This window comes from Anabrus simplex, chromosome 9 (assembly GCF_040414725.1).
Source record: "Anabrus simplex isolate iqAnaSimp1 chromosome 9, ASM4041472v1, whole genome shotgun sequence".
Classification (NCBI taxonomy): Eukaryota; Metazoa; Arthropoda; class Insecta; order Orthoptera; family Tettigoniidae; genus Anabrus; species Anabrus simplex.
Window position 1 is genome coordinate 101,012,175 of NC_090273.1, and position 17,211 is coordinate 101,029,385.

General features: G+C 38.1%; 1 protein-coding gene across 1 annotated transcript in view; it reads left to right on the plus strand.

Moving 5' to 3' along the window:
* GABA-B-R3 (gamma-aminobutyric acid type B receptor subunit 3) overlaps positions 1 to 17,211 on the plus strand; it is a 104,153-nt gene that overhangs the window by 48,406 nt on the left and 38,536 nt on the right. The window contains exon 6 of the mRNA XM_068229161.1: positions 11,172 to 11,354. Coding sequence (XP_068085262.1) covers positions 11,172 to 11,354 — 183 coding nt within the window. The remainder of the gene's footprint in view (positions 1 to 11,171; positions 11,355 to 17,211) is intronic.

Genomic DNA, 17,211 nt, shown 5'->3' on the forward strand with positions numbered 1-17,211 from the left:
TTCTAGACCGGGGCCGCTATCTCACCGTCAGATAACTCCTCAATTCTAATCACGCAGGCTGAGTGGACCTCGAACCAGACCTCAGGTCCAGGTAAAAATCCCTGACCTGGCCAGGAATCGAACCCGGGGCCTCCGGGTAAGAGGCAGCACGTTACCCCTACACCACGGGGCCGGCATATCTCTTATATAGACCTAAATAAGAAAATCGATATTTCTTTCTCACACAGTATATATTTTCTCGTATTATACAAGGTGATTATATGTGAGAATATAACTCCACAATTCATATTCAATTATTATTCTATAAATTATTAGACATACTTCATATAATAGAGAACTGATTAAGATAATGGGTTCGAATCCCACTGTCGTTAGCCCTGATCCGTGATCTTCCAATTTCACACCAAACAAATGCTTGGACTGTACCTTCTTCCTCTTCTTCACCTTCTCCTTCTTCTTGAATGGGTGTCATTAGACCACACGGAATCAACATTTGATGAGTTTTCCTCCTTACCTAATAGTTCTTCATTTTCATCAATTGTAATTTCTGTTCCTCCGACCAGGTACGTCCTATTGGTTTCTTCTCATCTTCCTCAAATCCCCTTGTGTGAACAATTTTCCTGATTACATTTCTATCCTGCAGATTTGGGGATCGTAATTCAGTAGAGTCTTTCTCTACTTGCTTGTACCATTGTGATCTCCTACATTTGATTTGCAGAAATTTGTGTATTCGATAAGTAAGTCTTGTGTTAATTATTCGTTCCAAATGGCTTAAAAATTGAATTCGTCGCAGTCTCATTGTATCAGTAAGTTTAGATATATTTTTTGCCGAGTTGCGTTTGGGGTAATGTATTCCATTTTTTATTCTGAGCCCTAAGATTTTTCTCATGATTTTCTCTTCTTTAATCTCTATGATGTAAATTGAGAGTTTCGGAAACATAAAGAGCTTCAGGTTTGATCACTGTTACGTAATGACGAATTTTACTGTACCAGGACAAGCATTTGTTTGTTATAAATAAAGCCTGGATTTTTATGCAGTGACAGGATAGATTGCAAACTAATTTGGTTAGCAGGGAATGTCGGCCACCCGCTCTTCGACAATGTAGCAAGAGAAACATAAATTATAGGGGTTCTGATGGGCCGTACCCCTAATGTTTACGCAAACCTGACAGCTTGATCGTTGTGAAGGTAGACTATACTTGCTACTCGCTTGAGTAAATTTGCATTCTAACCTATTAACCGGGCTCTAGTTATAAACACTGTTTGTGTGTTGAAAAGCAATTTCCGTTTTCCGAATTCTTGAAGCTATGGATTTATTTTCATTGCAATTTTCAGTTATCCGTTCACATAAGTATTTAAATTCCTTTACTCTTGAAATTTTATTCACATTGTTGGTAAGTTCAGGTGGAGCATTTTGATATTTGTCATAAATATATTTAGAATTTTCATATGAGATTTCAAGTCCTATATTTATTATTATTATTATTATTATTATTATTATTATTATTATTATTATTAATGAATGTAGAGTACAACGAAGACCATTACCTAATACAGAGAGACTTTCATCATTTTATCTACCACTAGCAAGTACAGCAGATATAGCACACATAATTGAAGGAATGGACATAAATAAATCACCAGGCATGGATAAATTAACAGTTAAACATCTGAAAGATAACATAGACATAATAACACCAGTAATACAGAAGCTAATCAATAAAATAATAGAGACAGGTATTTTCCCAAAGGATCTGAAGACTGCCATAATGAGACCTATTTACAAGCAAGGTTCACATTTACAGTATGAAAACTATAGACAGATATCTATTCTTCAAACTATAGGTAAAGCAGTTGAAAGATACATTGCTGATCACCTAATCTCATATTTAGAAAAATTTAAAATTATTGATGAACATCAATTTGCTTATCAAAAACACAAGGGTACAAGTAATCTTCTTGAGGAATTCTCCAATTTGATCAATGGGAAGCTAAATCAAGGTATGCACATTTTAGCTATGTTTATTGATTTCTCAAAGGCATTTGATTCAATTTCCCATGAAAAAATTATTGCAGCCTTAAGCAAAATTGGGGTAAGAGGAACACCACTAAAAGTTTTTGAAAGTTATCTGACTGACCGAACGTATAGGGTAAAAATTGATAATATATATGGAGAAATAACTTCTATTAAAAGAGGTGTTCCACAAGGAAGTATCCTAGGACCCATTTTGTATATTATTTTTGTCAATGATGTAAGCTCATGTTTTTAAAAATGTAAATATTTCATGTATGCAGACGATAAACTAATTGTATCAGTACATAAAAACCCAAAAGTAGCAGAGAAGCATTTACAAATGGAGTACAACTACTTTCAAGAATGGTGCCATGATAAGGGTCTAATAATTAACACTTCAAAAACAAAAGTCTTGTACATTACTACCCCAAAAATGCAAAGAGAAAACATTAAGATAACAGGCCATTCAGTTCAGTGCATTCACGATGGTGAACAAAAATCATGCAATTGTGACTATGTAATAGAGGAAGTTGATAACATGAAATATTTAGGTATAATAATAGATAGATATTTTTCATGGAAGCAACATATTAATAAGTTGTGTGAAAGACTGAGGCTAAGCTTGGTCAAAATGCAAATGGTTAAGTATATAATACCTCATGATAGCTTAAAATTGGTTTATCATTCACTTGTTGAGTCACTTATATCATATGGTGTAAGTGTATGGGGATCAGCTTCTGTTACAGACATAAACATGGTACAAATGTTACAAAATCGCATTGTCAAAGCATTCTTTTGGTATGAAAACAGAGGAATATTTAGCTTAAGTGAGGATATGTTAACAGGGATGTACCAGAAAGAAAGGTTCTTGAGAGTTAAACAACTTTATATGTACAACATAATTAAAGAAAATTACTGGAAGCCACAATATAGAATTGTTAATGAACATACACATGGAACAAGACTGAGGCATATAAGTTATTTTCAGGTCATGAGGTACTACAACAAATATGGATCCAGAACACTGCAAGTTGTAGTTCCTAAATTTTTGAACAAGTTGCCCTCAGAATTGACACACTTGAAAACCAAATATCAACTAAAAAAACATGTGAAACTATGGATCATAGATAATAAAATTACAGTTTAAATATTTGTTCATGAATGGAAAATGTACCAAAGACTTATCTACTTTGAGTGATACTTTCAGGGATTAAGAAAAACTCACACCACAGGACAAAATTACAATGCTAATGTAAATATACATACCTTATTAATGTTGTAAACAGTAAGTATTGCAACAATGTATACAAATGTGAAACAACTACACCGGCAGATAAGCACATCAAGTGCTTTGCAGGTGTAAATAATTGCAAAGATAATGTATAATATCCTACTGCATATTTGCAAATGTATTTTAGATAAGTTATAAAATAAATAAAATAAAATTATTATTATTATTATTATTATTATTATTATTATTATTATTATTATTATTATTATTATTATTATTATTATTTCAAAAGACAGATATCGCATTGTCTTTTTTAAACTCCTGAAGTAGCGGAATATTTATATCGAAGTCGCAATGATGATAGCATAAAATGATTAAATATTACTTACAATTATTGATCCTCCTGTTCATTATTGTATTGTACTGTAACACTTCACAATATTGTACTGAACTGGAGTATCAATGAATAGATGTATCATTGTAAGAGTTGAACCGTCAATACGGAATAAGAAATTTATTGCCTGTAATTACATAATTACATAACAATTAAGTTTGCACCTTAGTTCTCATCCTTGACTCTGTGAAAGATAACATAGCACATGTTAAACTGGATCTCTCTTTCACTAGCCCTTTTCAGCACATTGATAAACAAATCGTACTTCGAAAATACCTCTCTGCATCCATCAGCGTAGAGAAAACCCAATTGGATTTTCCATGTTGTATTTGCAATGTTTAGATCAGTACAAAAATGCCGAAATACAGAAGTTCAGGCAGTAATATATTTCATTATGAATTTCGAAGAATCTTAGCTTTCGCAGTGGAGTGAAGTAAGGGCCGATGACCTTCGATGTTAGGCCCCTTAAAACAACAAGCAAGCAGGAATGAAGTAAACCCATCCTTCCCAAGGGCAACATTCCAAATGCCAAACTGTGGCTAGAAGGCAAGAGAGCTATGGAGTGGATAGTGTTGATGCCAAGCTACTAGGAATGTACTGAATTACTACCGACAAATAGTATGTGCTGCTCGTTCGTCATTTGTTTCGTTGTTTTCCTAAATGACATTTTCTCCATTGATAGACGAAGTCGTGCGCTGTTTAATATTTAATACAAAATAATAACTACAAAAACCGAATAAAAACGAATAAAAGCCTCAATGCCCGGCTATCACTGCGTTCCAATGTGCCAAAATAGACGTCAATTGTTCCCTTAGCGGGAGCCCGTACGAAAATACATACGATTCGAAAATAACACAAAAAGTCTCTATGAACATATGCCCTAACGTTTACGAGCCTAGCCTGTTGTAGTTAATAGTTAGAATGGTGAGGGGTGGGAATTCGCATTCATAATTTAGTTTGGAATCAGGCGTGCCTTTATTGACATTGCAGTACGTCGCCAGCGTGTGGAACAGGTTGCCATCGAATACGTGCAATGCCTGGAGTGTTCGGACGTGTCCGACAATCAAAGAAGTGGCATGTTCAGGCGTGCATTCAGGTGCGTGGTGAGCCCTTCTTATATTAGAATGCTGTATCTCTGGTGGTACACCAACATGGTGACGTGGGATATGCCAGGTGAGACTATTAAAAATACTTTCCGTACAAAGTTGGAAAATGTCTAACTCGTAAGTGATCGACCGTAGGGCATATGTTCACAGGGAATTTTTGATTTGCCTAGGGTATAACATCCCCCCACCCACCCCCACCCTCCGGTTACTTCACACACTTTTGATAATTCCCTGCATATATATTCGCTTTTAAGTTCACCTGATCGCTGTATCTCTATTGTCTTAACGAGAATCGTAAGATTCGTGAAGACACATTATCAAAATCAGGGACTGCCTAGTCGAGCCAGCTCACTCGGAAGGACGTGGTTTGGATTCCCCCTTCAGGAAGTCCAAAAGTTTAGAATAGAGATTTCCCAGTCTGTAGAGGAACGTGGCCCTAAGGTTCACTCAGCCGTCACCGAAAATGAGTACCAGGTTAATTCCTGGGAGAAAAGGCGGCCGGTAACAGAGCTAACCTCTCTGTTCCACCTATTCCACCTAATGCCAAGTTTAAGGACAATGGAAGCCTTTTAGTGGTCTTCATGGCCAGTGCGAGTATGGCTTTGTTTTTTTCTTCTATCACTAATGCGAAAATAATAATGCCCCTAATCGTATGTTCCGCACTTGAGGAATAACTTGTACCTATTCAGCGTTTTGTGAGAAATTTCCTCTTCAATTTTCTCACCAAGCAAATGTCCCACTTTCCTCCCCTTCTCCTACCGCAATTATTGCGTACAGCTAATTGCTAGGGATGAACTACAAAACCGCTGAATTATCTCCATCCACCCAGCTTTAAATTCTCTCTCTATCTCTCTATCTACCTCTCGCTCTTGTTTCAGAGATAAGGTAAAAAGTTCCTCCCTCCCACAAAGTGACTTCCTGACAAACACCATGTTGCCCGTATCGCGCAACAGTTTCTTTCACTAGGTCAAGCTTTGTCTTGGGGTGGCCACTATGTATACAGAACGAACGCTTCTTCCCGAGCAAATAAGTACGGTTAACTCTTTTTAGTTATCTAACATGGGGGTGGTTGTGATAAAATAGTTGATTGCTCGGTTATATTGATACAGTATCGGCAGATGCACAACAAATCAACCAAAATTACATTCTTGGTCATGGATGTGGAAGTTTGACAGTGTTGATGATAGTTACGGTAAGGAATTTCATTAATGAGGACCAAAGATGAAAGAGGGTGAAAGTGCCGAAATATAAAAATGTGGGGTTTCCTTTTTGTTGTTGTTGTAATAAGGGGTGGTGACTTATGTATGTATGTCATTAGTAGTCATTAGTTTAGTTGGTAGGAAGTTCGACAGGTAGAGCCAAAGTCGAATGTGCCCAGTTGAGTTTGGTGGGGAAGGGTGAATGTGCCAGCGTCTCACGCTGAAATTTTATTCTTCCGTGCTGAGCCACTTAATTAAAGAAATAAAATTTATAGAAGCTAAATATTGTTATGTAAACCATTCAACTCCGGCCGAGGTAACGGATAGTGGAATCCTATACCTTCCTCACCTCCAAGGGCCTTTATGACCTGTATGGAGATAGATAACTCTGCGTTCCTTTCTTGATTAGTTCACTGGACCAGAAATAAGAGGCTGCTTCTGAATTGAGTATGTTACAGTAAAACCTGTATAAATATGGCCCTGAATAAATCGGAAAGCTGCCTAAAACGGACTATTTCTATGGTCCCATGAAGCTATTATGGCACTTCATGCAGCCTAAATCGGAACCTGTCCAACGCGGAAAAAAGGATTGATTTTCCCAGTACCGCGAAGGAATAATCTCTGAATAAAACGGAACTATTGCCAATGTAATGTTACATGTAATATGCACAATAGAAAATGCTAGCAAGTAATTTTGTAATTCTGCCATGCAACCGAGTTTTTGTTGCTCTTCTTCTTCTTCGTCTTCTACTGTAATTAATTTAGGGGCTTAGGAACATATGTTGGAACCAATAATGTGATCGCGTTCATCTTGCTGAACTTGCTGGAATACTGGACTTTCTAACCGGAGAACGCGTGTCTCAATACCGTAGTGCACTTTCAACACATTTGCCCTATGTTTCTACCAGCGTAAGCATGGGTGTTTTGTAGCGCGAGTGTTGTTGAACTGTACTTGTTATTCTTCAGTTTGCTAGTGAATAAGGCAGGGAATAAACATATCTGTATCCCTCGACGAAAAATTTGAACTCATAGAAGCAAATGAAAATCAGAATCAGTCGGTGAAATTCCTTGAAAGTGTTACTTCAGTGTGAATAAACAGATATATGATACACGCGAGAAAGGAAGAAGATGGAGAAAGATATTAACATAGTACAGTACTTACATGCAGTGTAATATTTGTTCGTTTCAAATATATTTTTTTCTATTGGCTTTACGTCGCGCCGACACAGATAGGTCTTACGGTGACGATGGGACAGGAAAGGGCTAGGACTGGGAAGGAAGCGGCCGTGGCCTTAATTAAAGTACAGCCCCAGCATTTGCCTGGTGTGAAAATGGGAAACCACGGAAAACAATCATCTCCCGAATACTGGATACTGGCCGCACTTAAGCGACTGCAGCTATCGAGCTCGGTCAAAGAATATTTATGAAATTCTGTTTTAATATTGAAAACATTTTTTAGCAGACAAAGTAGGAGTCCTCATTCTACGAAGAATATAAAATTAAGCAATTTCCTCAATTTTGTCAAAATTTGAAGGGCTAAACGGTCCGGAAAGGTTTCAAATTGTGGGCCTTGCATAATTCGATCAAACTAAATAAACAAATTTCGAAGATCACATCCGACCTAAATGCATTTCCAAAAAAAACAGCCTAAAATCGCTTGTTTATTTACTCATTTTCTTTTTTATTCAAATCCTGTCAAATTTATTTATTTACATTATTCCTTTTATAATATGTTCCTTGGTTCAATACCCTAAGTTGTTTTCTTTTTATTTTTTGAAAAATGTCCACACCGTAGTTAGTTATAAGGGCTTAAGTGAAACTCTACATTGACTCACATTAGCGCTCGTAGTGGTGCTTAAGTGAAACAATGCAATGACTCACATTAGCGCTCGTAGTGGTAGAAAAATGCAAACTGCTAATCTAATCACGGCCGACTGGATCCCTCGCTGCGCTGAGCTAGCTAGAACGACGCATCAAGTCGGCCGTGATCTAATCGACCGGATAACGATGATTAAAAAAGATTGTAATTTTTAGGAATAAATATAGAATATATTCTCACACTTCATTATATTTTCTTTACCTAAAATTCGTAGCTCATATCCCTAGGATGTTTCCAACATTGAGTTGCTTGCCTGAAGAGCTAGAACTGTGAATTTTTTGATATATGGATTCAAATAGGAACCTTGGTTAGCCTTGCATAAAACGGAAACTTTTCTGGTCCCTAGCAATTCCGGTTTAGATAGATTTTACTGTACATAAATATGGTTGATTTTAGCACTTTAAAACTAAGAATTTAACATTTCAAAAATTAAATTTAGTATCTTTTAGCATTACTAATGTTAACATTTAACATTTTGTAGCGTATTACGATGGACGTGATATTTTCGAATGGATAATTAGATGTGTCAACGTATGAATTGCTGCATTTTCAAGATGTTCAGGTTTAAATTCAAGAAAATGAGTAATGGAACATATAGAACTGAAGTAAAATTATTAATATTATCCAACATATAAATTGGTAAGGACCTGCTCACTCATAAAATACATCTACGTGCATTTAGAAATCAGCATGCAAGTCAATACAAAATTGATTATGTTATTTGAACACACCAATTAAAACTTCAATACATTTTTTTTCATTTTTATGTTAATTTGCCTTTTTAGCTTGGCATTCATTGCAAATATCATCATTCAAGATAATATGTGAACTTACGCCATTTGAAGCATTCACTAAAAATAGGAAGCGAAACTGAGTGAGGTCTCCATAGATTAAATGAAAATATCATTATGAAATTTAGACGTGAAAGCTCGAGTATAGCCAAACTTCACGTTAAAACTGATTTAAAGCATGTTTTTAAGTGACTAGGTGATTATCTGCAAGCAGTATGGCTGTCTTATAAAGTAAGATAATAATCACAACACAAAAGTTATCCAGAAGACAGTTCGAATTTAGTCAAGTACCACTGTCAGCTTGCAGCTCTCATTACTGGAAGCGACTGGTGGTATACACTTCACAACAATCACATGCGTAGGTAGTACATCAGCATCCCACAGTATCAGTTTTACTAACTTTACGAGAATGGATTTCTCTAGGCATGAAATATGAATTGGTAGTAATTTAATTTAATTGGATTATATTTAAGAGATCCCTTTGAGCATGAAATAAATCCCTTCGTTAAGCGTCTCCAACTGCCAACGATGGAATAGAATTGTTGAAAATTAGTGGACGTTATTGACCAAAAATATCATAGCATTCACAGCATTCTTATTAGAAAATATTGAGCTAAAATGACTAGTATTGTGATAAAATGTTACGACTAATTTCACTAAAACATGTTTAGAGTTTCCGGTGAGTATATTTCCAAGAGGGTTATAGCCAGGTATTTCCGAAACTCATAACGAATGAAGTGGAGTATGCATTAATAGTACATTATGCAACAAACCTATAATGCCAATAATTAAGACACGAGTATGTTTATAAAACTAGCGAGGCGAGTTTTATAATTTCTATACGAGTATCTTAATTACCATTATAGACGAGCTGCATACGACTGTTTATGCTCGACTATAATTATAACTCTATTTTTTAAATATTCATAAATTTCTGTCGAGATGTCGCTTGACAGTTGAGGTTACTGAACAGGCGCAGAGCGCATGCGCTGGGTTATTGATTTTCCGTGACTGGATCAGAAATCTTCACAATGTCATATGATTTCAAAGCTTTGATAGAAAGTTATCATAACCTAGCTTTGTTTCAAATACAAATTGTTTATTGTACAGTTGGTGAAGTGAATTTGCGGGAATGTGCCGTGTGGTTGTGGAATATTGGAAGTAGAAGGTAGATCGATGTTAATATGTGTGTCCGACATGTTTGATTTTGCTATCCTTACCTAATTGGTCAAACAGTTGTATCATAATGAAAATATGAACTCTGATTGGTGTAGAACCTTTATCATAATGAAAATCTGAACTCTGATTGGTGGAGAACCTGTATCATAATGAAACTTGAACTATAATTAGCCTCATTGAGATTCAGTTATCTGGCATATAATATTTATATTTCGACATCGTCGAACATAAAAATTGTTAAGCTATTTATATTTGTGCTTTTGCTGCCACTGGTTCACTGTAATGGCTTCGCATATTCTATGGCTGCAAATCTCTGGTAGCGTGTAGACTAGTATTTCCTTGTGCCTATAATAAAGTAAGGTCGTTAGCTTGAAATAGGACTACATTGTAGGAAACTTTCTGTAGTGCTTAGTGTGATTAGCTGCCACCCCCGGAAGCCCGGGTTCGATTCCCTACTCTGCAACGAAATTTGAAAAGTGGTACGAGGACTGGAATGGGGTCCACTCAACCTCGGGGGGGGGAGGGGTCAACTGAGTAGAGGAGGGTTCGATTCTCATATCAGCCATCCTCGAAGTGGTTTTCCGTGGTTTCCCACTTTTCCTCCAGGCAAATGCCCGAATGGTACCTCTGTTCAGCATAGCATGTGAGGCCGCCCGGGCGAGGTACTGGTCTTCCTTCCCAGTTCTATCCCCGACCCAAAGTCTCCCGCTCCAGGACACTACCCTTGAGGCGGTAGAGGTAATCCCTCGCTGAGTCCGAGGGAAAGCCAACCCTGCAGGGTAAACAGATTAAGAGACGAAGTAAGAAAGTGCACGCCGCCGTTTCTCGCCTGTAAACAAACGACCAAACAAACGAATGCGACAAAACTTTTCAACATTAACAATGCAACAATGGCGAGAATAGAGGAGGTGTTTGTAGTTTTAAGGAGCAAACAAATTATATCCGTTGTACTAGGTGAGTTGGCCGTGCGGTTAGGGGTGCGCAGCTTTAACCTTGCATTCGTAAGATAATGGGTTCGAACCCCACTGTCGGCAGCCCTGAAGAAGGTTTTCCGTGGTTTACAATTTTCACACTAGGTAAATGCTATCCCATCGTCGTCTAAGCTCTACCTGTGTCGTTGCGACGTAAAACTAGTTGTAAAACAATATATAGTCTAATAGAACACTTGAACGTAATTCTTAGTTGACAGCCTCGCACTTCATGATATCAAAACTTAGCAGTGTGCATGCCCATATAAGAAACTATCGTCAACAATATTCAACTATCAGACAATGTCTGCCATAGATTGTAGTGCGAAACATCAAAAATACTTTAACAATATAATACGATTTTCTTGAAATATTAGTCATTTCATTTTTTGACTTTCTCTTTACTTCAGGCATACCAACTGGGAATGTATGGTTCAGACTATGCATGGATCCTGCAAGGCAGTCCCAATGCTGTTTGGTGGAAGAATGTCTCACTCTGCCCTCAGCAGCATTTGTCTGCAGCTGTGGAGGGGTTGTTGCTTGTGTCAAGCCACAACAGTATTGTTGGAATACGTCCAGGAGCATCAGGGCTGGTAAAATTCCAAATAAAATAAATTGAATGTTTTATTTAATTATATTTAATTATTTATTTAACTATTTAATTAATTAATTATTTATTTAATTATTTATTTATTTCAGTATTTAATTATTATTTAATTATTTATTTATTTATTTAATTATTTATTTTTAATTATTTTCTATTTTTTATTATTTATGTAATTATTTATTTATTTAACTATTTCTTTATTTAATCCTTTAATTATTTTATTATTTATTTATTTATTTATTTATTTATTTATTTATTTATTTATTTATTTATTTATTTATTTATTTAATGTGTGTATGTTCTTTGTGCGTGTTTTAATGTCCAGGCACTTGAATTCATTGGCTGTGATATTTATTTGATCTAGCTGTTAACGGGTTAGTGTTTTTACAGGCGGGCAAAATAAAACTGGCCCGGAAAATATTTATGACTGACGCGGAATTAACCCTCGTTAATGAACAGGAGAACTTCCCATCACAGAAAATGCTGGAAACTGTGATTTCGATGCACCAATTGGTTGCTGTCACATGTCTGCTCCTGCGCATCTCCCGCATGCTCTGTCCCGAGTACGTCATTGTGTCATTTTGCGTGTGAGTGAGTGAGAGAGAGGAGCAGACGTGTGTAATGACCAGTTGAATGGAAGAAGAATGTTTAGGATAAAACAGCGTGTGCTCATTGTCGAGTGTTATGCGAAGCACGATTTGTGGAAAAACTTGTGCGGAACTGTTTGCGTAAAAGTTTAGGACTGGAAGTGTTTTGGGAAAATCTCCAACAAAGTCTGCAACGCAAAACTTAGTGACAAAATGGCGTGAAACGGGCTCTGTAGCAAATAAAAACCATAACTATCCGAGAGGAATTCGAACACCAGAAAACATTGCTCGAGTGAAGGAAAGCGCGGAATAAACTCCGACGAAATCTCAACGCCGTTTAACTGTGCAAGTGGGAAGTAAGACATCGTACCGAAACGTTACCAAAAAGGACCTGCAACTGTATCCTTAATAAATTTACTGTCGTGCATGCTTTAAAGCGTCCATAGGAACCTTCGCATGTTGATGATGATGATGCTTGTTGTTTAAAGGGGCCTAACATCTAGGTCATCGGCTGCTAATGGTACGAAATGAGACGAAATATTATGACAAATTAAAAGACCAAAATCCTCCACTGACCAGAATTCAAAACGTGAAGACCATGGGCGCCCGCAAAAAGGGGGGGCAAGGGGAGGCGCTCCCCCTCCCCTCGAATTCTAAAAACGTTGATGTTCAATTGTTTAATATCACACCAGATTATTTCATAAACTGAACTTATTGACAGTCATCTAGCATCTGTTATAACCGGAAATTTCTGTAAACAAATTAATGTTGCTGACGTTATTTTGGTTTTTATAATCAAGAAAATTGTTAATGTGCCACCCCCCTGGAAAGGATCCTGCGGGCGCCCAAGGTGAGGACGAAGAATGAATGGATGGATATGAATTTAAAACAATCAGTAGATCCGACCCGCAATGCCTCACATTCACAGAAACCGGCGTAAAACAATAGTATTACTGACCAAGGGACTGCTTCCATAGCATAGTACTGAATCGATGATGCTTGTAGTCTAAAGGAGTCCAAAATCCAAGTCATCGGCCCCTCATAATGGTACTTATCGCTAGGAAAGTAGAACCATGATATTTGTCATGTTGCGGTACTAAGCAAAAGTAGCGTAGACTCGCGGTATTCCACACATTATGGTACTACTCACAGGTAATGAAATTCGCACATGTAATACAGACCTGTGGTGTTTCGCACATTGCGGCGCCATTTTCAGGCAACGTAAACCTATGGTGTTCATTACACACGTGAACGAACCACAGGGACTCGCACTATCCCGTGGTGTTCCGCATATAGTGGGTACTAATCATAGGCAAGCCAGAACCATGGTGTCGCTCCTAAAATGGTACTAATCACAAACCTATTTTGTACCTAACATAGTGGTACTACGCGAAAGTAAAAGCGACCCATGGAGTTCCCCGCGTGGTGGTACCAATCACAAGTAGTTTCATGGTTCCAATACAATACGTTGGTCGCCCCTTTTAGTCCCCTCTTACGACAGTTACGGGATACCGTGGGTGTATTTATTCTTCGTCTGCGTCGCCCACCCACAGGGGTTCCTTCGCATGTTGAGTTCTGCCGGTGGTTTCTGAGTGAAGTGGAATCAGGACTTTTGTATCCTCAGTTTTCATTTCTTCAGATGAAGCATCATCTGTGATATTCATTAACAAGGGGCAATCGCTAGTCAGTCCTATTGTAAATATTATCCGAGCCAGTTTTTGTTTGTTTGTTTGTGTTTTGTGCCCGCCCGGTAATGCCACCTAGCGAAGATGAGTGGCAGGCGAAGAGAGAGAGAACATCTCGGTTAACAACAGTCGGCTTAATGATATTGTTGACCTGTTTTATGGGCGTAGAACATTTTAGGCCACCGCAATCAGTTTTCTTCCGGGTCTTCGCGATACCCTTTTTTCGTATCAATTTTCTTCGCGTTTTCCTCCTCGTTTCAATTATGACTTACATTAATTAGGTACCCTCCTAATCAATATGGACTGATGATCGCATGTTTGTGTACCTTATACTGTAATACTAACCACTACAACAATGACCATTATCGCCGTTTAACTCGGTACCATGGCTATTGAATAATATTTCCAGCATTTCTAAATTCGTGAATATTTCCGTCATCGAAAACACATGCTCTAAAACTACACCAGTATGAGAAATAAATAATCGGAAATGACAGTTTCTAAAGCTGTCAACAACAGCCTTGTGATAAATAAGAATAAAACAGTTCAGATGGTTTTCCGGAAAGGGGGGAGAATTGCATCTAGTGACAGAATACAATGTGGTGGGGTAGACCTAGACATAGTGAACTCGTTCTCATATCTGGGTGTCACTTTACAACCTACGGTCACCTCATTTAAAATTCATGTAAGAGAAAGATCTTTAGCAGCCATCAGAAGCATATATGACATTACAAACCCGAGTAGACTATCGCTAGACACAGCCATGGCCTTATTTTACGCCAAGGTCCTTCCAATTCTCACATATGGTATGGAACTTATTTGAGAAAGACTAACGGTGTCCGACCTTCGGACTATTAAAAATGTAAAGGCTAGATTTCTGAAACGAACACTGGGCATCTCCAAACTGTCGCCATCACGACTTGCGTATGAATTATCCAAAGAAACATTTTTACTGGAAGATTTGAAAATGAGAACTCAGCTTCCACATACAGTACGCAGCAAGAAGAGGAAGTTCTCCAAGAGAGAAAGAGGAAACAAGCAGAAATTAGCCTGGACTTTTACTCAACTGATGCTATGATTGACCGCAGCTGGACCGGTCCAACTAATGACATGAGAAGTGCTTTGAATAGGCTGGCGGTACATGGGTGTGAGCGGCGATCAGGCTTTCATGAACCATCTCTACATTGTGTGTGTATGTTGTGTGACAAACATTGCGATCGCTATCATTTCAGCAAGTGCGACAAGAGAACAAAAACTTTACTAGAATATACGGAAGATTAATGTATTTTTAATGCACATTTGTGCGCTATTAAATAAATAATAAAGCTTTTGTTAGTCGGCCCCGCGATGTATCGGAAGCAAACCTGCCCCTTGGCTGGGTAGATTCCCGAATTCCTTCGGGATCCACTCAGCCTTTGTGACAACTGGGGAGCTGTCTGACAGTGAGATAGCAAACCTAGTCTAGATAGCCGAGAACAACAGCCGAGAGGATTCGTCGCCCTGACCACCTGTCACCTCGTAGTCTGCAGACCTTCGAGCTGAGCAGCGGTCGCTTGATAGGCCAAAGCCCGTCAGGACGGTAGCACCATAGGGTTTGTTGTTGTTTATAACTTCATGTACAGGTTTTAGGTGGAACAAATGATTCCAGAGATATTTGGAAGCTTGTGAAAAATGTAATAATTGTATTACCTTATTATATATATGTAATTCGCTGGGGCCATCAAGGACCACGTTAAGTCTTGTTGCATTTCACACTGAACTTGGCCTTCTTTAGAGCCCAAATTTCCCTCATTCTTTGTGAGTGAGCCTGCTTACGCTCCTGTGTCTTCTCTTCGGTTGCTCGTCTCGGTTTAGCCCGTTCATCAATATTTTCTTGCGGGAGCGATCTCTGTTAAGGGCGTCTTCGGCTGAGATATGTAACATTTGCAGGTCTTCTTTGGTATTTCTAAACCAGGGAATTGCGGTTTTGGAGTTTGAATCTAAAAAGTGAAAGATCTCTTTAGTTAACTCTCTTCCGTCCATTCTTTTCAGATTACCGTAAAATCGTGCCCGTCTTTTTCGGACTGTATCGGTAATTTTCTCTATTTTTCTGTAGACTTCCTCATTGGATCTCTTTTGACGGATTCCATTTCTGTACTGTACCAGGAACCGCCAGCGGTCTGGAACATAATTTATTTCAGCGTGAGGTACTGCGAAGTAAACAAAGTCACAGCTGGAACTTTCGATGAGAGAGCGAGTAACTACGTCACGAGCTTCACGCAAGGAAGTGACATTGCTGTGACGCGCCGATCACGTGTATAGCGCGTGATTGCATGGAAAGGAATGGAACTTATTTCTACGATATCTTGATCCGGATAAACTATCAAATAATGGAATATGTCATTTTGTAGCCCATCATTTGAAAGCAAACATAACCAAATTTCAAGTGAATCGTCCCACGGATCTACGAGTATTTCCACCTCAAAGGAGATTAATCCTGCCTCGGTAGAATGGTATTAAAAGGACAGGGATTCGCCCAGCAAAAGTCAGTTCATAACTCGCAGCCGAAGGAACAACACGATGTTGTACGCGAGTGACTACGCCGAGGTACGAACATAGCCGCCACGAGTGAGGTTCGCCGGTAAGAACTCTGCCGTAATTGTCGTCAAAAGACTTGTATTCAAAGTGCTACTTTTGGACTTACAAATTTTCGAAAATTTAAAGTACGGACTTAGTTTTCACGAACTACTAGGACTATTTCGAGAATGTGTGACAATAACTTAAACTGTGGAATAATGCCTTTGAACTTCAACTCAGTTGAAAGCGATTATGCGGAACGTGTACTCACACCAGATTTAGTTTTAACTTGAAACATTTGTACTTTAAAAGCGTGTGCATATTAACGCAATTGTCCAGTGAAATACTTAAATACTTAGTCTGTTAAAACCAATAACGCCATAAAAGTGCTTAAAGATTGGTACCGGTATTTAATTAAAGTGTGATTTACTCTAAACAGCAGCAAAACATTCGTCGCGGGTGAACAAAACAGTGCCGCATTAGACGATCTCTTCTTTATAGCACTCCAACTATTTGAACGTACAAACATTCATGAGTTTAAAACACTTCTACTGTTGTAAATAGAACTTGCCTTCTTGTGTCATACCAATGATTATATTAGAACTGTGTTTTTCTGATAAATGAGCTTTCGTAATTTTGTTGCCAGTGTTAAGAGCAGTGAACAAGTGCGCATTACAAAATACCGTGCATTCTTTTATGAAGTGCAAATACGAGTTATTTTGAATAGGACACTACTAAGCAATCATAGTCAGTTGAACTTTCACGTGTTCGCTAACACTACACAGTGACGTGTGAAATCATGATAGGTGCCTATTTCTCGTAATCATGGTATGCCTGCTGCTACAAAAGCTGAATCTCGAATCGACGTGGGACATGTCAACAAGGGAATGGAACTGCGGTATCAACATGGGATATGGAGCGTGGTGCCATGGTGATGACTTAACGACATCGGCTGCCTATGGTAACAACTTGCTGTTCGCTGACCAGCAGCTGTCTACATTCCAGTCCTGAGTTC